The sequence below is a fragment of the Crinia signifera genome, chromosome 19, assembly GCF_055691185.1.
Source record: "Crinia signifera chromosome 19, ASM5569118v1, whole genome shotgun sequence".
Taxonomy (NCBI): Eukaryota; Metazoa; Chordata; class Amphibia; order Anura; family Myobatrachidae; genus Crinia; species Crinia signifera.
In genome coordinates, this window is record NC_139226.1 from 3,487,414 (window position 1) to 3,509,135 (window position 21,722).

Consider the following 21,722-nt stretch of genomic DNA (forward strand, 5'->3'; position numbering starts at 1 on the left):
TAGACTTTAATAAATTTAGCAGAAGAACCTAGTTATATACTCCATTGAATAAACATGCCAAATTTTATTAATGATCTCAGTCAAAGTTGGCAGTTCTGATGATTTCCAATGACTAGCAATACACTAGAAAAAGAGGGTCTTATACATTGGTGGCGACTTTTTCAAATTCAGACCATTCCTAGATTCTGAAGTCGGTCTAAGGACCTCATGGATTATTAAAATTTTTGAGAAAAAGAAAGGTGTCTACTGTTCCTATTTCCCCCGATGAAGTCACGTGTGTGACGAAACGCGTTGGACCACATGTGTTTTCGACATCTTACAACTGTGAACAAAGCATTATTATACTGATCTAATGGATGATTTAAATTATTATTAAATTTATGTTTTTAACAAAAATAGTTGTCTTATTGGGGAGCGCCCTCTGAATACTCTTCTGCATTTCTAAACCCTTGGTCCTGTCTAACAGGGGACCCTTCAGAGGTGCTGCTCCATTCCTGTAGAGTGCACATATTTGGGGTACCCATTCTCTTTCCATATATATAATGTACACAGCTCTCTCTCTCTCTCTCTATATATATATATATATATATATACTAGGTGATTCATCGCGCCCTACGGGCGCTCTTCACACCGTCGTAAGGGGCTGCCCCCCTTTAATTTGTGAACGTTTGTATATGAGAAATATGGTTAGAATTGTATGTAAGATGCCTGTATTGCAACTTGAGTTATAGGTGAAATTTGTTAAATAGAGAGCATATGATGTGAAAGGGGGTGTGTATTGTTTTGTTTAATTAAAAAGCGGTTGCAGAGTAAGATGTACATTGATAGTGTGGATGGTACAGTGACATTTGTGGGTGTGGGGGGGCTGTGTGTGCGTGTTGTTTAGGTGTGTGTGTGCAATAGTATAGTAGTGTGTTTTTGAGTCAGCGGCTCCCCACTGGCGGAGGTCACGACACAGGAAAACAGGAGGCTGGGTAGTGATAGGGGTGTGTGGACATAAGGGGGACTAAAGAGGAGGGTGGGAGATACTGTGCAGCTTCTGCCAGTGGGTGAGGGTCCAGCGTGGCAGTACAGGATGGTGGCCCTGAGTCAGTGTCTCCTCCTACTGGGTGGGAGTTAGGGTACATGAGAGCAGGAGGCTGGGCTATGAGGCATGATAGGGGCATGTGGCCAAAACAGCATCAGCGACTCCCCAGTGGTGGAAGTTACGGTTCAGGAGAGCAGGAAGCTGGGTAGTGATAGGGGTGTGTGAGTATACGGGGGACTAAAGAGGGGCTTAGGGGTACCGTGAATTGTGGGAGGGGCGTGGGGGGTGCCATGAATCAAGGGAGGGAGGGGGCGCAGGTGTCCGAGAATCGCGGGAGAGGGCGGGGGTCCGCAAAGCGTGGGAGGGGGCGTGAATTGCGGGAGGGGGGGGGGGTTTGCGAATTGAGGGAGGGGGGGGTGTGCGGGGGGTGACATGAATCGTGGGAGGGGGCATGAATCGTGGGGGGGTGGGGTGCGCGGGGGGTCCGTGAATTGCGGGAGGGGGGGCACGGGGCGCGATAAATCACCTAGTTGGTTATATATTCTTGTAGAAGGATGGTAGGGTGTTGCTGTCATTCAGAATGCATTTACATAAACAGTAATAGTAGCAGTAAAAGATCTGACTTAAAACACCTACAGTAAAACAGAACAGGTGTTATATATTATACAAAGAATTGGTTGATGATGTATAGGTTGACGTGCACATAGTTGTCACTGTAAAAAAATTGCTACAAGAAAAAATCAACACAGAAAGGTCAACACATGTAAATGTTGACATAAGTGTGGCACTTCATTGGTGTCCATGTCGACACATGAGAATGAATATGAAAACATTCAAAAAAGAAAAATAAATCTTCAAAAACTCATGTCAACCTTTTTCATTGTCGACCATAGCCGTCTCAGTGTTTTGCATGTGCCATTTAATCCTGGGGTTGCCGTGAATGGGGGGGGGGGGGGGAGGGACACATTGCTCTGTTTCTGGACTTTCTTCTTAATTTATGGATTACCATCACCTGTGCTTAAACACCTTTCTTATCAATTACCCTGTTTAAAACAGGTGATGACAATCATAAATTAAGATGGAAGTCCACAAACAGAGCATTCTGTCCCTCCTGGAGAGGGTCATGTTGGGAGGTATGGAGGGGCGGGGCGCTCACCTGGTGTGTCTGGTGAGTAGCTGTGTCTTTGCTGTGTAACATGGAGAGGCAGAGGGTGTCTGGCACTGTGGGCTCACTGGGCTGGTTCTCTGTCATGTGAGTCAGTCATGTGAGTCAGAGGCTCCACCCAGCGTTACAGCTTCAGATACACTTTGAGTGACAGATGTAGCCAAATATATAAGAGATATATATATATATATATATATATAAAATGTACACAGCTCTCTCTATATAATGTACACAGCTCTCTCTCTATATATAATGTACACAGCTCTCTCTATATATAATGTACACAGCTCTCTCTATATATAATGTACACAGCTCTCTCTCTATATATAATGTACACAGCTCTCTCTCTATATAATGTACACAGCTCTCTCTATATATATAATGTACACAGCTCTCTCTATATAAATAATGTACACAGCTCTCTCTCTATATATAATGTACACAGCTCTCTCTCTATATATAATGTACACAGCTCTCTCTCTTTCTCTATAATGTACACAGCTCTCTCTCTATAATGTACACAGCTCTATATATATATATATATATATATATATATATATATAATTTACACAGCTCTCTATATATAATGTACACCGCTCTCTCTCTATAATGTACACAGCTCTCTATATATAATTTACACAGCGCTCTCTTTCTATATATAATGTACACAGCTCTCTCTCTCTTTCTCTATAATGTACACAGCTCTCTCTATAATGTACACAGCTCTATATATATATATATATATATATATAATTTACACAGCTCTCTCTATATATAATGTACACAGCTCTCTCTCTCTATATATAATGTACACAGCTCTCTCTTTCTACATATAATGTACACAGCTCTCTCTCTATAATGTACACAGCTCTCTCTTTCTATATATAATGTACACAGCTCTCTCTATAATGTATACAGCTTTCTCTGTTTATAATATACACAGCTCACTCTCTGTATAATGTGCACAGCTCTCATAATATACACAGCTTTGTCACTCTAAATCATGAACCCATGTTGCGGAGCGAAATTACGCAAATAGCTCAATTTTATGTCATGTAGGCCCCGTCCCTTGCCGTGCCACTGCGTTTGTGTTGCATGGGGGCGGGATTTGGTGCCATCAGCCTTGTCCCCTCCACCCATGTGTTGCCTCTTCGGGCTTCTCCCGAAAAGTAGGTAAGTATGTAATGGAGTCACCTGCCGCCGGGCTCCTGCTCCCAAGGGGGCACCTCTCCCCCCCCTGACAGTTTCAATCAGGTAATTGAAAGCCGCTGATATAGCTTCTGTGGCTGACTCCGCCTCCCAGCTGGACCATAAATGTCACACTCTCTTTATTCAAGTGTCTCACACACACACACACACACACACACACACACACACATATATATAAATGTGTTTTGAAATATATTGATCTATCTATCTATCTATCTATCTATTTGCACACATACATTTATACATACACAAATGCATACATAAATATTTAAAGTGGTATGTGTGTGTGTGTGTGGGGCACCAATATTTCTCTTGCCTCTGGGCAACTGGGAAGAACTTACGTCACTGGTACACAGCTCTCTCCAAGGGCCTGATTCTCTCTCTAATGGACAAAACCATGCTGCACTGCAGACGGGGAAGATGTACAGATCCTGTGTATTTGTAGAGGAAATATCACAGCGACAGGGAAGATGTCGTCAATATCCTACTCCCCCCCTCCACATACACTGCCCCCTGCACCCACCACATACACTGCCCCCTCCACATACCCTACCCCACCTGCCCCCTCCACATGCACTACCCCCTGCCCCCTCCGCATACAATATCCCCTCCACATACATTACCTAACCTGCCTCCTCCACATACACTACCCCCTGCCCTCTCCACATACACTACCCCACCTGCCTTCTCCACATACCCTACCCCACCTGCCCCCTCCGCATATACTGCCCCCTGCTCCCTCCACATACACTACCCCACCTGCCCCCTCCACATACACTACCCCCTGCCCCCTCCAGACACACTACCCATCTGCCTCCTCCACATACAGTACCCCCTGCCCCCTCCACATACCTTACCCCACCTGCCTCCTCCACACATACACTACCCCCAGCCCCATCCGCATACACTGCCCCTTCACATACATTACCAAACCTGCCTCCTCCACATACACTGTCCCCTCCACATACACTACCCACCTGCCTCCTCCACATACACTACCCCACCTGCCCCCTCCACATACACTACCCCCTCCGCACACACTACCCACCTGCCTCCTCCACATACAGTACCCCCTGTCCCCTCCACATATCTTACCCCACCTGCCTCCTCCACACATGCACTACCCCCAGCCTCCACTGCATACACTACCCCCAGCCCCCTCCGCATACACTGCCCCCTCCACATACACTACCCCACCTGCCTCGTCCACTACCCCTGCTCCCTCCACATGCACTACTCCCCCCTCCATAGTCAGTGGCAGGCCACGTAGTTATGTCTGGGCACAGGGTCCCTGGCAGACCACGTAGTTATGTTTGGGCACACAGTCAGTGGCAGGCAGCATATTCACATCTGGGCACTGCATTGCTGGCACATATGTTTTTGTAGCTACCAGTTCTGACACTACTTAGACCAGTGGCGTAACTATGAATTGGGCGCCCCCCCGCCATTAATGGGGGGCGCCCCCCGCCGCACTCCCCACCCGCAGCCTTACCTGTCTTGCTGGTCCCGTCCCGGCTCCCTTGCTGGCTTCATTCTTCTGCTAGTGAGACGGACCAACACAAAATGTCCGCCCCCATACAGCAGACAGTTTTAGAGAACTGTCTGCTATATGGGGTGGACATTTTATTGTGGTCCGTCTCACTAGCAGAAGAATGACTACCACTGAAGTCAGGTAAGGCTGTGGGCGGCGGATTGGCGGGCGGCAGATGGGCGGACGGGAGGGGGCTAACTATAGCACCACAGCCCCCCGGCGCCCACACATGCACAGCGCCCCCCCCCCGCGCGTGGCCGCGGGGGCTGCGGTGCTATAGTTACGCCTCTGACTTAAGCTGGCCATACATCAGAAAGATCGATCTTAACCCCTTACCGACGCAGCCTGTTTTTGCCTTCCTGACAGAGCCCTTTTTTTCAAATCTGACATGTATCACTTTATGTGGGGATAACTTTTTATTGCTTTTACTTATCCCAGTGATTTTGAGATTGTTTTCTCGTGACACATTGTACTTTAAGTTAGTGGTAAATTTTGGTCGATACAGTTTTTTTTTTTTTGTGAAAAATACCAAAATGTCGTAAAAAAATTGAACATTTTGCAATTTGCAAAATGTTAAATTTTCTGCTTGTGAGACAAATAATCATACCACTCAAAATAGTTAATAACTAACATAGACCATATGTATACTTTATTATGACATCATTATTTCAACCTCCTTTAATTTTTTTGGACACTAGGGGGCAGCAGAGTCAAAATTTTACACATAACACAGTAAACGCTGCTTTTGGCTGTTCATGTTTGAACAGCCAATCGCAGCGATCGCCGATGGCTGGGGGCATCGCTGCCCCCCCTGGGCAATGAGGGAAGATGTCTGCTGTCAGGGACAGCAGACATCGTCCCTCTGTCACCGCGTCTATAGACGCGGTGACAGTTTAAAAACATGACGTACATTTATGCCATGTGTCGGGAAGTACATCCCGACCATGACGTAAATGTACGTCAAATGTCGGGAAGGGGTTAAGATCGATTGCGCTCATGATTGTGTACAATTTCCCTTGAAATCCCCGGCAGTCCTTGGTGGTTTTTGGACACACAATCTACACACAATCCATCTTACAATCAGTCATACAATCCATCTGCTGTATGATTGTGTATACAAGATGTGCACACAATCTGCATACAATCCATCATACAATCAGTCATACAATCCATCTGATGATTGATTGTATGATTTGTGTACACAAGATGTGCGCACAATCTGCATACAATCCATCTTACAATCAATTGAGATTGTATGATTGGGTACAATATCTTTCTGATGTATGGCCACCTTTAGACCTGACAGTCTCAGACCTTTAAAGCAACTTTACCGTCCAAGTTTTAAGGATATCCATGCTTAAACACAGATGGTTTCATCAAAGTGACTGAAGCACATGGCTATTCCTATAACCAGGGCAGTTAGGGGCTTTTTAGGACTGAGTTGGGGAAACACTGATGTAGACATTCTCCCGCTCATGCCCAGGGGATTTATTATAACAAGATGTAATGTTCCATAGGATGTGACGTCATCTCTTCTCTTCTCCCAGATCTCCCGTCCTACCCGCCATCTTTCCTGGATGAAATTCCCACATCAGAAGATTTCCTCAGCCCGGATATCCCTCCTCCACCCCCGCCACCTCCAGATTTGCCCCCGTCTCCTAAACGGATACCCCTGGGCCTCTCTCCTGCTCCTCATCCAGACACTTTGAGTTTGGAGTTAGAGAAACTGCAAATGGCCCCTTCCCCCCACCTCCAGGTAATAAGTATTATTATTATGTATAGCACACAAACGTGGGCCCATATCTGACTTTTTGTGTGTATCTTTGCATGAATGTTTCCCAATGTTCTGTTAACCGCTGTTCTGTATACTCCCCAAAAGATGGCTTCCTGGGGTAAATATGGTGTGCGCAATAATCCTGTTCTTGCACGCAGGCACCTGTGACCCTGACGTCGCACAATCCAGTGAAGCCACTAACTCTGCACAATAACCAGCACAAGAGGGAGGATCCGGTGACAGCGAAGCAGAGTCTGAATGGCAACAGCGCAAAGCCAGAGAGTTCAGGTACGGCACGCAGAGTGGTGGAAATCACATGATCACCCAACTACCAATCACACAAGAGGCAGCTGTAATGAGCCAGTGTCTATGGCAGGGTGAAGGACATTGGACATTTCTGCGCAATGGTTTATGTGGATTGGACAGAAGGCAGGCCAGCTAGACATGCATGTGATGCTGATAGCATGCATGGCTTAGTATGTGCTTCTATACAGGCATGTATGGACTGGCCATGTAAGCTGTACCCATGGGCATCCTCTGTTTGCAGTTAGAGTTGGCAGAAACATATGTGTGTTCTTGGGTGCAAATGGCAAGTTTTTGTATACAGCGCTTGTCTGGTACAGGGAAGGACCTGTGTTTGGTAAAATGAAAGAACCATGTCCGGTAGAGGGAAGGACCAGTGTCTGGTAGAGGGGAGGACCCATGTCTGTAGAGGGGAGGACCCATATCTGGTAGAGAGGAGGACCCATGTCTGTAGAGGGGAGGACCCATATCTGGTGGAGAGGAGGACCCATGTCTGTAGAGGGAAGGACCAGTGTCTGGTAGAGGGGAGGACTCATGTCTGGTAGAGAGGAGGACCCATGTCTGTAGAGGGATGGACCAGTGTGTGGTAGAGAGGAGGACCCATGTCTGTAGAGGGAAGGACCAGTGTCTGGTAGAGAGGAGGACCCATGTCTGTAGAGGGAAGGACCAGTGTCTGGTAGAGAGGAGGACCCATGTCTGTAGAGGGATGGACCAGTGTGTGGTAGAGAGGAGGACCCATGTCTGTAGAGGGATGGACCAGTGTGTGGTAGAGAGGAGGACCCATGTCTGTAGAGGGAAGGACCCATATCTGGTAGAGGGGAGGACCCATGTCTGTAGAGGGAAGGACCAGTGTCTGGTAGAGAGGAGGACCCATGTCTGTAGAGGGATGGACCAGTGTGTGGTAGAGGGGAGGACCCACGTCTGTAGAGGGATGGACCCATATCTGGTAGAGGGGAGGACCCATGTCTGGTAGAGGGATGGACCAGTGTCTGGTAGAGAGGAGGATCCATGTCTGTAGAGGGAAGGACCAGTTTCTGGTAGAGAGGAGGACCCATGTCTGTAGAGGGAAGGACCCATATCTGGTAGAGGGGAGGACCCATGTCTGTAGAGGGAAGGACCAGTGTCTGGTAGAGAGGAGGATCCATGTCTGTAGAGGGAAGGACCAGTGTCTGGTAGAGAGGAGGACCCATGTCTGTAGAGGGAAGGACCCATGTCTGTAAAGGGGAGGATCCATGTCTGTAGAGGGAAGGACCAGTGTCTGGTAGAGGGGAGGACTCATGTCTGTAGAGGGGAGGACCAGTGTCTGGTAGAGGGAAGGACTAGTGTCTGTAGAGGGGAGGACCCATGTCTGTAGAGGGGGAGGACCCATGTCTGGTAGAGAGGAGGACCCATGTCTGGTAGAGGGGAGGAGCAGTGTCTGGTAGAGGGGAGGAGCAGTGTCTGGTAGAGGGGAGGACCTGTGTCTGTAGAGGGAAGGACCCGTGTCTGTAGAGGGAAGGACCCATGTCTGTAGAGGGGAGGACCCATGTCTGTAGAGGGGAGGACCAGTGTCTGGTAGAGGGAAGAACCCATGTCTGGTAGAGGGAAGGACCCATGTCTGGTAGAGGGAAGGACCCATGTCTGGTAGAGGGAAGGACCAGTGTCTGGTAGAGGGAAGGACCCATGTCTGGTAGAGGGAAGGACCTGTGTCTGGTAGAGGGAAGGACCAGTGTCTGGTAGAGGGAAGGACCAGTGTCTGGTAGAGGGAAGGACCAGTGTCTGGTAGAGGGAAGGACCAGTGTCTGGTAGAGGGAAGGACCAGTGTCTGGTAGAGGGGAGGACCTGTGTCTGTAGAGGGGAGGACCCGTGTCTGTAGAGGGAAGGACCCATGTCTGTAGAGGGGAGGACCCATGTCTGTAGAGGGGAGGACCAGTGTCTGGTAGAGGGAAGAACCCATGTCTGGTAGAGGGAAGGACCCATGTCTGGTAGAGGGAAGGACCAGTGTCTGGTAGAGGGAAGGACCAGTGTCTGGTAGAGGGAAGGACCAGTGTCTGGTAGAGGGAAGGACCAGTGTCTGGTAGAGGGGAGGACCAGTGTCTGGTAGAGGGGAGGACCAGTGTCTGGTAGAGGGGAGGACCAGTGTCTGGTAGAGGGGAGGACCCGTGTCTGTAGAGGGGAGGACCCGTGTCTGTAGAGGGAAGGACCAGTGTCTGGTAGAGTGGAGGACCAGTGTCTGGTAGAGGGGAGGACCCATGTCTGGTAGAGGGAAGGACCCATGTCTGGTAGAGGGAAGGACCCGTGTCTGGTAGAGGGAAGGACCAGTGTCTGGTAGAGGGAAGGACCAGTGTCTGGTAGAGGGAAGGACCAGTGTCTGGTAGAGGGAAGGACCAGTGTCTGGTAGAGGGAAGGACCAGTGTCTGGTAGAGGGAAGGACCAGTGTCTGGTAGAGGGGAGGACCCGTGTCTGTAGAGGGGAGGACCCGTGTCTGTAGAGGGAAGGACCAGTGTCTGGTAGAGGGGAGGACCCATGTCTGTAGAGGGAAGGACCCATGTCTGGTAGAGGGAAGGACCCATGTCTGGTAGAGGGAAGGACCCATGTCTGGTAGAGGGAAGGACCCATGTCTGGTAGAGGGAAGGACCAGTGTCTGGTAGAGGGAAGGACCAGTGTCTGGTAGAGGGAAGGACCAGTGTCTGGTAGAGGGAAGGACCAGTGTCTGGTAGAGGGAAGGACCCGTGTCTGTAGAGGGAAGGACCCGTGTCTGTAGAGGGAAGGACCCGTGTCTGTAGAGGGATGGACCAGTGTCTGGTAGAGAGGAGGACCCATGTCTGTAGAGGGATGGACCAGTGTGTGGTAGAGAGGAGGACCCATGTCTGTAGAGGGAAGGACCAGTGTCTGGTAGAGAGGAGGACCCATGTCTGTAGAGGGATGGACCAGTGTGTGGTAGAGAGGAGGACCCATGTCTGTAGAGGGAAGGACCCATATCTGGTAGAGAGGAGGACCCATGTCTGTAGAGGGAAGGACCAGTGTCTGGTAGAGGGAAGGACCAGTGTCTGGTAGAGGGAAGGACCAGTGTCTGGTAGAGGGAAGGACCAGTGTCTGGTAGAGGGAAGGACCAGTGTCTGGTAGAGGGGAGGACCAGTGTCTGGTAGAGGGGAGGACCAGTGTCTGGTAGAGGGGAGGACCAGTGTCTGGTAGAGGGGAGGACCAGTGTCTGGTAGAGGGGAGGACCCGTGTCTGTAGAGGGGAGGACCCGTGTCTGTAGAGGGAAGGACCAGTGTCTGGTAGAGTGGAGGACCAGTGTCTGGTAGAGGGGAGGACCCATGTCTGGTAGAGGTAAGGACCCATGTCTGGTAGAGGGAAGGACCCATGTCTGGTAGAGGGAAGGACCAGTGTCTGGTAGAGGGAAGGACCAGTGTCTGGTAGAGGGAAGGACCAGTGTCTGGTAGAGGGAAGGACCAGTGTCTGGTAGAGGGAAGGACCAGTGTCTGGTAGAGGGAAGGACCAGTGTCTGGTAGAGGGGAGGACCCGTGTCTGTAGAGGGGAGGACCCATGTCTGTAGAGGGAAGGACCAGTGTCTGGTAGAGGGGAGGACCCATGTCTGTAGAGGGAAGGACCCATGTCTGGTAGAGGGAAGGACCCATGTCTGGTAGAGGGAAGGACCCATGTCTGGTAGAGGGAAGGACCCATGTCTGGTAGAGGGAAGGACCAGTGTCTGGTAGAGGGAAGGACCAGTGTCTGGTAGAGGGAAGGACCAGTGTCTGGTAGAGGGAAGGACCAGTGTCTGGTAGAGGGAAGGACCCGTGTCTGTAGAGGGAAGGACCCGTGTCTGTAGAGGGAAGGACCCGTGTCTGTAGAGGGATGGACCAGTGTCTGGTAGAGAGGAGGACCCATGTCTGTAGAGGGATGGACCAGTGTGTGGTAGAGAGGAGGACCCATGTCTGTAGAGGGAAGGACCAGTGTCTGGTAGAGAGGAGGACCCATGTCTGTAGAGGGATGGACCAGTGTGTGGTAGAGAGGAGGACCCATGTCTGTAGAGGGAAGGACCCATATCTGGTAGAGAGGAGGACCCATGTCTGTAGAGGGAAGGACCAGTGTCTGGTAGAGGGGAGGACCCACGTCTGTAGAGGGATGGACCCATATCTGGTAGAGGGGAGGACCCATGTCTGGTAGAGGGATGGACCAGTGTCTGGTAGAGAGGAGGATCCATGTCTGTAGAGGGAAGGACCCATGTCTGTAGAGGGGAGGACCAGTGTCTGGTAGAGTGGAGGACCAGTGTCTGGTAGAGGGGAGAACCCGTGTCTGTAGAGGGAAGGACCCATGTCTGGTAGAGGGAAGGACCCATGTCTGGTAGAGGGAAGGACCCATGTCTGGTAGAGGGAAGGACCCGTGTCTGGTAGAGGGAAGGACCAGTGTCTGGTAGAGGGAAGGACCAGTGTCTGGTAGAGGGAAGGACCAGTGTCTGGTAGAGGGAAGGACCAGTGTCTGGTAGAGGGAAGGACCAGTGTCTGGTAGAGGGAAGGACCAGTGTCTGGTAGAGGGAAGGACCAGTGTCTGGTAGAGGGAAGGACCCGTGTCTGTAGAGGGAAGGACCAGTGTCTGGTAGAGGGAAGGACCAGTGTCTGTAGAGGGAAGGACCAGTGTCTGTAGAGGGATGGACCAGTGTCTGGTAGAGAGGAGAACCCATGTCTGTAGAGGGATGGACCAGTGTGTGGTAGAGAGGAGGACCCATGTCTGTAGAGGGAAGGACCAGTGTCTGGTAGAGAGGAGGACCCATGTCTGTAGAGGGATGGACCAGTGTGTGGTAGAGAGGAGGACCCATGTCTGTAGAGGGAAGGACCAGTGTCTGGTAGAGAGGAGGACCCATGTCTGTAGAGGGAAGGACCAGTGTCTGGTAGAGGGGAGGACCCACGTCTGTAGAGGGATGGACCCATATCTGGTAGAGGGGAGGACCCATGTCTGGTAGAGGGATGGACCAGTGTCTGGTAGAGAGGAGGATCCATGTCTGTAGAGGGAAGGACCCATGTCTGTAGAGGGGAGGACCAGTGTCTGGTAGAGTGGAGGACCAGTGTCTGGTAGAGGGGAGGACCCATGTCTGTAGAGGGAAGGACCCATGTCTGGTAGAGGGAAGGACCCATGTCTGGTAGAGGGAAGGACCCATGTCTGGTAGAGGGAAGGACCCATGTCTGGTAGAAGGAAGGACCAGTGTCTGGTAGAGGGAAGGACCAGTGTCTGGTAGAGGGAAGGACCAGTGTCTGGTAGAGGGAAGGACCAGTGTCTGGTAGAGGGAAGGACCAGTGTCTGGTAGAGGGAAGGACCCGTGTCTGTAGAGGGAAGGACCAGTGTCTGGTAGAGGGAAGGACCAGTGTCTGGTAGAGGGAAGGACCAGTGTCTGGTAGAGGGAAGGACCAGTGTCTGGTAGAGGGGAGGACCCGTGTCTGTAGAGGGGAGGACCCATGTCTGTAGAGGGAAGGACCAGTGTCTGGTAGAGTGGAGGACCCATGTATGTAGAGGGAAGGACCAGTGTCTGGTAGAGTGGAGGACCCATGTATGTAGAGGGAAGGACCAGTGTCTGGTAGAGTGGAGGACCCATGTCTGTAGAGGGGAGGACCCATGTCTGTAGAGGGGAGGACCAGTGTCTGGTAGAGGGAAGGACTAGTGTCTGTAGAGGGGAGGACCCATGTCTGTAGAGGGGGAGGACCATTGTCTGGTAGAGAGGAGGACCCATGTCTGGTAAAGAGGAGGACCCGTGTCTGGTAGAGAGGAGGACCCGTGTCTGGTAGAGAGAAGGACCCGTGTCTGGTAGAGGGGAGGACCCGTGTCTGGTAGAGGGGAGGAGCAGTGTCTGGTAGAGGGGAGGACCCGTGTCTGTAGAGGAAAGGACCCGTGTCTGTAGAGGGAAGGGCCCATGTCTGTAGAGGGGAGGACCCATGTCTGTAGAGGGGAGGACCAGTGTCTGGTAGAGGGAAGGACCAGTGTCTGGTAGAGTGGAGGACCCATGTCTGTAGAGGGGAGGACCCATGTCTGTAAAGGGAAGGACCCATGTCTGGGCCAATCTGAAGGTGATCTGAGCCCTAACCTACTTCTACAGTGAAGTGTAAGGTATCGCTCTGCCTTGTGAATCTTCTCCAACGGTGGAGGGCACCTATAGCTCTGCGACCTTGTCAATGGTAGTGAGCCCAAACAAGCCCACAGCAGTGATCCGCCAGCTGGGGAAAGTCTAATGCTCCATTTTATGCTGTCACACAGCACCAGGCCGGCAGAAGGTCAGCTGTTACAGAAAGCAGAGTAGTCGCACCGTCCCAGAGCTGTTGTAATGTGCCTGAGTGTCCCTCCCATGTACGGGTGGTTCTGGGGGCTGACTGCTATATTCAGCCACCTGGAGTGGTGGACCTTGGGGACCCTGTTGTGGCTGCTGTAAGTTACCATTATACCATTGTCACTCATACTGGGATCCTGTGTTTCTCACATTAGAGATCTGTGCATTCTGCCACAAGACCATCCTCCCTAATGCGGCCACCATCGAAGCCATGAAGAAGCATTATCACGCCAGCTGCTTCACGTGCCGGAAATGTCACCGCCTACTGGCTGGGCAGCTGTACTACCAGAAGGAAGGACAGCCCATCTGCGACCATTGTTATAAGGTACCGTGCTGCTAGGTCTATATAGCATTGTGTCCACACTAGAAGGCCCTTAGTGCGCACCAAGTACAGCTAATCATGGTCGTTCTAAGCTGGACATTATTGTCTCACGTGGACTTCCATTCTGGGTCTGATTCAGAGGTGCATGCTGCTATGGCCTCGGATGCAAGCGGCCGATGGTGGTTATTCTGACCTGTGCGAATCATGGAGACTGGTTATCGAATTACTGCACACAGATCAAAGTACGCATGCACAACGCCAAATATCGGCAAACGTCAAGGAAGTCGGCATTTGAGGGTAGTAACTGCCCATTATCTGGGTGTGCCCAGGCATTATCAGGGAGGGTGACGTCAGCTCCGGTCTCCATCGAATGCACTGGTAGCGTACGTTCTGGATTTGCAGCTGGATGCCGATTCCATTGGTTAAAGCCAGTAGTTGCAAAATGTTTTGGACGCCGAGAGGCAATTTTGGTGGCAGTTCTGGGAGGTAGCAGGTGGCAAGCGCGTATCGGGGTCTACAGATGTAAAGGGAACATTCTGCGTCTGCACAGGGCTGGTGTAATGTCCGATGGTGCGACCAATGTATGCCATAGTGAGTTATTTGCTGACCGCGCTGAGATCCGGGCGCCGCGTGGTCAGTCTGACACAGGGAAGCTGGGACCTTGGGATTTTGCTTTTCCTGTAATCTCACATTTTGTCTGATGCTTGCACATTCCTCCCTCTCCCACGTCCCCCCCGCACATGAATCGCTGATATTATAATCTCCAGCTCGTGTGAATCCTACACCCCGGATATCTGTCACCCAGTTCTGGGAAACCGAGGGAGGAATGTAATAGGATGAGAGATTCCTAAAGTGAGAGATTTGACAGATTAAATGATTGGCGCTATAAAACAACTGGATATTTCTTAAGGGGCCCATACACAGAACAATTGCTGGGTGCGACAACATCTCATCGCACAGCTCAAAAAGTATGTGCAACACATTATACTAGATCTCATCTCATTGCATTGCTAACCCATGCGATGCGATCAAATTGTATACAATAATTGTACCGTGTATGGGCACCTTTACCAAATCTCTCACTTTCTGATTCTCTCATTCTATGAGATTTCACCCAGAGTGCGGTACAAGTAGTGACCATTTGTCAGAGGGAACCACAGACACCTTGCGGCAGTGACCTGGGTGTGTCCCAGCCAGCGACTGCAAATTTGTTCACAGTTTTGCCAGCCAATCAGCTCCTCACTGCTGTTACAGGTTATGTCTGAAAAATGACAGTAAGGAGCTGTTTGGCTGGTACTTTTATCTCTCTGCGAGCTGTAACGCATCTTCCCCTCTGTTTTTGTTTTCTTCTTTGCAGGACACGTTAGAGAAATGTGCCAAGTGCCAGACACTGATCCTCCAGCACATTGTGCGTGCCATGGGCGATGGCTACCACCCAGAATGCTTCCGGTGCGTGGTGTGCAACCGGATGATTGCCGATGAGAGCTTTGCCGTGGACGAGTATAATGATGTGCATTGTGCGGAGGACTATTACAGGTACGCTGTGCCGGGAGTATACCTGAACCATGGGGGAAGTGGAGTGTATTGTGCCTGGTGTGACGGACGAAGTGTCAGCTCTTTCAGTCCTTGAGGGATGTGGGAAATGGTGGTATAAAAGAATTGTAATTTTGGGGAAATTTCCGTCATATTGTACATCGAGCCCCTCTGGGGAAGGTCCTAAGTAATGCTTTCCTGGGCTTACAATGAGCAGGATATATCCAGCATATATCCTGGCTAGGCTCTGTGATTGCCAAGGACATGACGCGTTTCTCCACCACGCTGGTGATTTCATATGGTGGATTGGTACTTGTTTCCTAGAACGGCCACAATCTTGTCCATCGTGTATCTTAAAGTTAAGGTACGCGATGGACCCGATTTCCTTTGAAATCAGGTCCATTTTGCCGGCAAAGGCAAAATCGGGAGCATCGCGTCGGTCGCGGGCATTAACATGGGCCGCGACGCGACCGACGTGATGGACGCAATTTTGCAATAGGCTTCAATGTTAAAATATTTTTAACATTGAAATCGGGAGCATCGCGTCAGTCTTGTGGTGCGGTACGCGTACTCCGACCTTTTCATACCCCCACTATCCACGTCGGCGTGGAGTTGAGAATATAAAGTGTGGCGAGCGCAGCGACTCACCGAGCCCGAAGCGTGGCGAGCGGACGCGTATACCTGTGAAGTTATACGCGTCCCCTCGTGGGGCTCGCCACACTTTATATTCTCAACTCCACGCCGACGTGGATAGTAGGGGTATGAAAAGGTCGGAGGACGCGTACCGCTGCGCTCGCCACGCTTCGGGTTGGCGTCAATCGTGGGGTGGCGTTGAGGGGGTAAAATTGGGGGTCTAGGGACTACTTTACATTGAATCCAATGTAAAATAGGGTCCCAGGGGCCCTATTCACATTTGATTCAATGTAAAAATCGGGTCGATCGCATCGCATGCGATGCGACCGACGCGATTTTTCCGACACGATCACCCGATACAAATTGGTGTGGCCGTGCTAGGAAACAAGTACCGGTGGATGTTATGTGGGTCAGTAGCGCAGCATATGTCCGGGCTAGGCTCAGTGCTTGCCAAGGACATGACGCGTTTCTCCACCACGCTGGTGATTTCATACAGTGTATGTTATGTCGGTCAGTGCCACAGCGGTGCAGCATATATCCTGGCTAGGCTCAGTGCTTGCCAAGGACATGACGCGTTTCTCCACCACGCTGGTGATTTCATACGGTGTATGTTATGTCGGTCAGTGCCACAGCAGTGCAGCATATATCCTGGCTAGGCTCAGTAATTGCCAAGGACATGACGCGTTTCTCCACCACGCTGGTGATTTCATACGGTGTATGTTATGTCGGTCAGTGCCACAGCAGTGCAGCATATATCCTGGCTAGGCTCAGTGCTTGCCAAGGACATGACGCGTTTCTCCACCACGCTGGTGATTTCATACGGTGTATGTTATGTCGGTCAGTGCCACAGCAGTGCAGCATATATCCTGGCTAGGCTCCGTGATTGCCAAGGACATGACGCGTTTCTCCACCACGCTGGTGATTTCATACAGTGTATGGTCAGTAATGTTGGTCAGTGCCGCAGCAGTGCAGCATATATCCTGGCTAGGCTCCGTGATTTCCAAGGACATGACGTGTTTCTCCACCACGCTGGTGATTTCATACGGTGTATGTTATGTCGGTCAGTGCCACAGCGGTGCAGCATATATCCTGGCTAGGCTCAGTGCTTGCCAAGGACATGACGCGTTTCTCCACCACGCTGGTGATTTCATATGGTGTATGTTATGTCGGTCAGTGCCACAGCGGTGCAGCATATATCCTGGCTAGGCTCAGTGCTTGCCAAGGACATGACGCGTTTCTCCACCACGCTGGTGATTTCATACGGTGTATGTTATGTCGGTCAGTTCCACAGCGGTGCAGCATATATCCTGGCTAGGCTCAGTGCTTGCCAAGGACATGACGCGTTTCTCCACCACGCTGGTGATTTCATATGGTGTATGTTATGTCGGTCAGTGCCACAGCGGTGCAGCATATATCCTGGCTAGGCTCAGTGCTTGCCAAGGACATGACGCGTTTCTCCACCACGCTGGTGATTTCATACAGTGTATGGTCAGTAATGTTGGTCAGTGCCGCAGCAGTGCAGCATATATCCTGGCTAGGCTCCGTGATTTCCAAGGACATGACGTGTTTCTCCACCACGCTGGTGATTTCATACGGTGTATGTTATGTCGGTCAGTGCCACAGCGGTGCAGCATATATCCTGGCTAGGCTCAGTGCTTGCCAAGGACATGACGCGTTTCTCCACCACGCTGGTGATTTCATATGGTGTATGTTATGTCGGTCAGTGCCACAGCGGTGCAGCATATATCCTGGCTAGGCTCAGTGCTTGCCAAGGACATGACGCGTTTCTCCACCACGCTGGTGATTTCATACGGTGTATGTTATGTCGGTCAGTTCCACAGCGGTGCAGCATATATCCTGGCTAGGCTCAGTGCTTGCCAAGGACATGACGCGTTTCTCCACCACACTGGTGATTTCATATGGTGTATGTTATGTCGGTCAGTGCCACAGCGGTGCAGCATATATCCTGGCTAGGCTCAGTGCTTGCCAAGGACATGACGCGTTTCTCCACCACGCTGGTGATTTCATACGGTGTATGTTATGTCGGTCAGTGCCGCAGCGGTGCAGCATATATCCTGGCTAGGCTCAGTGCTTGCCAAGTACATGACGCGTTTCTCCACCACGCTGGTGATTTCATACGGTGTATGTTATGTCGGTCAGTGCCGCAGCGGTGCAGCATATATCCTGGCTAGGCTCAGTGCTTGCCAAGGACATGACGCGTTTCTCCACCACGCTGGTGATTTCATACGGTGTATGTTATGTCGGTCAGTGCCACAGCGGTGCAGTATATATCCTGGCTAGGCTCAGTGCTTGCCAAGTACATGACGCGTTTCTCCACCACGCTGGTGATTTCATACAGTGTATGGTCAGTAATGTTGGTCAGTGCCGCAGCAGTGCAGCATATATCCTGGCTAGGCTCAGTGCTTGCCAAGGACATGACGCGTTTCTCCATGGTGTATGTTATGTGGGTCAGTGGTGCAGTATATATCCTGGCTAGGCTCAGTGCTTGCCAAGGACATGACGCGTTTCTCCATGGTGTATGTTATGTGGGTCAGTGGTGCAGCAGTGCAGCATATATCCTGGCTAGGCTCAGTGCTTGCCAAGGACATGACGCGTTTCTCCATGGTGTATGTTATGTGGGTCAGTGGTGCAGTATATATCGTGGCGAGTGGCTAGAGGTCATATCACCTTGTTGTTGGTATATTACAGGAAGTATGCTCCCCTATGCAACGTGTGTGAGGAACCTATCATACCCAAGAACGGACAAGACTCCTATAAGATTGAATGTATCGGACGCAACTTCCATGAGAACTGCTACCGCTGCGAGGTGAGCTCCTCAGGGGAACGCAAAGTATAACAATATTGGGGGCGAGATAAAAGATCTACATATTTAGGTCAACACCGTATGGTCACCGTGCAAAAGGTCAACAAAGGTTAGTGTTGACGGATAGAAAGGGTCACTATTTTCAATAGTAGTTGACACGGTTGGCAACTCAAGCAAATTTGGGGAATTATGGGAAAAAAATGTGTCGGCCATTTGTATGTCAACCTTAAACACTGCAGATCTTTCATCTGTCAACCTTTTGTTCTTGTCGACCTAATTCATGTCACCCATGAGGTGTTGACCTGAGCCTTGTGGTTATACATGGATTGTTCTGTTGACCTGCTAGATTATAATATGGTCGTTGTATCTGTCATGTATTCAGTAGGGTGAGCTATTGTGCAGAACTAGTGACATCACTGAGACCTAGTGACATCACTGAGACATAAATCCTCCCATTATTTATGTATGTGTCTGAGGCACCGCAGCCTAGCGGACACTGTAGATAGATATTTAGCCTTGGAGTTCTCTGTAACGCGTTCCACCGTCCTTTGTCTATTTTTTCAGCGATGTCAGGTGCTCTTGTCCCTCGAGCCAACGGAAAGTGGCTGCTATCCGCTGAAAGGCCACCTGCTCTGCAAGCCCTGCCACTTGTCCTGGAATGACGAGCTGTCCTAACCATCGTATATGGGTAAACCCTTTATCAAGACCAAACCCACCGATCATCTCGTCACATTCCACGGGTCAAGAACACTCCAACTTTACCATGATTTCCTCCAACATGCACAGTGAAGTGTTAGGTCTCTGGTGAAAGGGCGGTACTCTCATTGGACCCAACAGCCACTTCACCGAGCGTGGATGTCATTGATCAGCACCTTACCTGCAGCCTCTGCTCCCCGTATTATCTCCCGTCCGCCTGTGTATAATAAGTGTCTGCATTGTGTATGTCTGCGCATTCCACTTACTGACGCGTTCCGCAGTCCAGCTTTTACATCTTCAGTGCAATCTGTCCAGGTGGTTCTGGTTTAATGGGCGCGAGATGACACCCCCCCCCCCCCCCCCCCCCCCGGATTTTCCAGGACTGTCTGCAAATCCGCCCCTTCTCCATATTTATTATATATAGTGTCCTGTCCGAGGGCTGTGGATGTTTATCTGTCCCCACTGGCAGTGGTCAAAGGTCAGGTCAGTAGAACGGGGGCTCGTCAGGAGTTCTACCCCCACTATACATACAGGTGCAGCTGTACCGTGTGCAATATTACCCCCTCCCCTTCGCACCCTCTGCCCCAGGGGAGCAGCTGCCCATTGCGGGATCCTTCCTCCTTACCACCTCTTACTGGTGCCAACAATGTCCTCCCTTATGTCCGCTGCCAGGGGGTCAGTCTCGACCCACCAGGCCCCACATTTATTCTCCTAATCCTATGCAACATGTCCATCCTCCTCCTGGGGGCAACCAAATCATCCCTGACCTTGTCATCTCCTGGCTGGACTGCTGCAACCTATTACTCTCCCATCTCACACTTGTACTGTCCCCGGAACCCTGTTTATGTGTATTATTGTGATTTCCCTGTATGGCGCTGCTGGCGTCACATAAATAAAAGATAATAAAACCGACACTTGGCATGGAGTGTATGACCTGACGGGTCGCCCACATCTCTGGGCAGGACAAGCCCTGGCATGGAGCACATGTCTCTAATGATCGCATCGCAGTATTTTGTCTTCAGGAATATACCAGGTTCTCCAATGATCTAGCTCCGTACTTGGTAAAGGGATGTTCTCGCTCTGCTCAACGGCCCCTACTGGCTAATGCAATCTCCTGCACCTCCGCAAATGAATGGTGCAACATGTGACTGAGGCCCCTCTGCCTACATCCACCCAGACTTATCAACTAAAGGGACTGAAGTCCCCTGTAGCCATGAAGCCGATAGCAGCCTTGTCCCGACATCCATGTCCCCCGGTCACCGTGGCAGAGCCGGTGAGAAACCGGTAATAAGTAGAATATCACGACTCCTCCATTTTTAGAAACAGCAATAATTGCAGCTAAAGTATAAACTCAACGCGTTTCACCAATAAGGGGTAATTCATATACATACAACTTGCCACAATACGGCATGGGGCGAGAGAGCCTTTCCAGTGCAGCCTGACCCTAACTCTCCACCCCCAGTGCAGCCTGACCCTAACCCTCCTCCCCCAGTGCAGCCTGACCCTAACCCTCCTCCCCAGTGCCTAACCCTCCTCCACAGTGCAACCTTACCCTGCTCCCCCAGTGCAGACTGACCCTAACCCTCCTCCCCCAGTGCAGCCTGACCCTAACCCTCCTCCCCCAGTGCAGCCTGACCCTCCTCCCCCAGTGCAGCCTGACCCTAACTCTCCTCCCCCAGTGCAGCCTGACCCTCCTCCCCCAGTGCAGCCTGACCCTAACCCTCCTACCCTAGTGCCTAACCCTCCTCCGCAGTGCAACCTTACCCTGCTCCCCCAGTGCAGACTGACCCTAACCCTCCTACCCCAGTGCAGCCTAACCCTCCTCCCCCAGTGCAGCCTGACCCTAACCCTCCTCCCCAGTGCAGCCTGACCCTCCTCCCCCAGTGCAGCCTGACCCTAACCCTCCTCCCCAGTGCAGCCTGACCCTAACCCTCCTCCCCCAGTGCAGCCTGACCCTAACCCTCCTCCCCCAGTGCAGCCTGACCCAAACCCTCCTCCCCCAGTGCAGCCTGACCCTAACCCTCCTCCTCCAGTGCAGCCTGACCCTCCTCCCCCAGTGCAGCCTGACCCTAACCCTCCTCCCCAGTGCACCCTGACCCTAACCCTCCTCCCCTAGTGCAGCCTGACCCTCCTCCCCCAGTGCAGCCTGACCCTAACCCTCCTCCCCAGTGCACCCTAACCCTCCTCCCCCAGTGCAGCCTGACCCTAACCCTCCTCCCCCAGTGCAGCCTGACCCTAACCCTCCTCCCCAGTGCACCCTGACCCCAACCCTCCTCCCCCAGTGCAGCCTGACCCTAACCCTCCTCCCACTGTGCAGCCTGACCCTAACTCTCCCCACTAGCTCCACAACCTAACCCACGTACCCTGCCGCATTAACATATTCCCCCAGCCTGCAGTCTAAACCCCCCCC

The 21,722-nt window shown here is 51.4% G+C and overlaps 1 protein-coding gene across 1 annotated transcript in view; it reads left to right on the top strand.

The window, feature by feature from the left end:
- Positions 1-20,224, top strand: part of FBLIM1 (filamin binding LIM protein 1) — a 55,995-nt gene extending 35,771 nt beyond the window's left edge. Inside the window, exons 3-8 of the mRNA XM_083161818.1 lie at positions 6,480-6,688; positions 6,865-6,994; positions 13,460-13,629; positions 14,984-15,162; positions 18,502-18,619; positions 19,181-20,224. Of these exons, the coding sequence (XP_083017944.1) occupies positions 6,480-6,688; positions 6,865-6,994; positions 13,460-13,629; positions 14,984-15,162; positions 18,502-18,619; positions 19,181-19,291 (917 nt within the window). The 3' untranslated portion in view covers positions 19,292-20,224. The remainder of the gene's footprint in view (positions 1-6,479; positions 6,689-6,864; positions 6,995-13,459; positions 13,630-14,983; positions 15,163-18,501; positions 18,620-19,180) is intronic.
- The last annotated feature ends 1,498 nt before the right edge of the window (positions 20,225-21,722 follow it).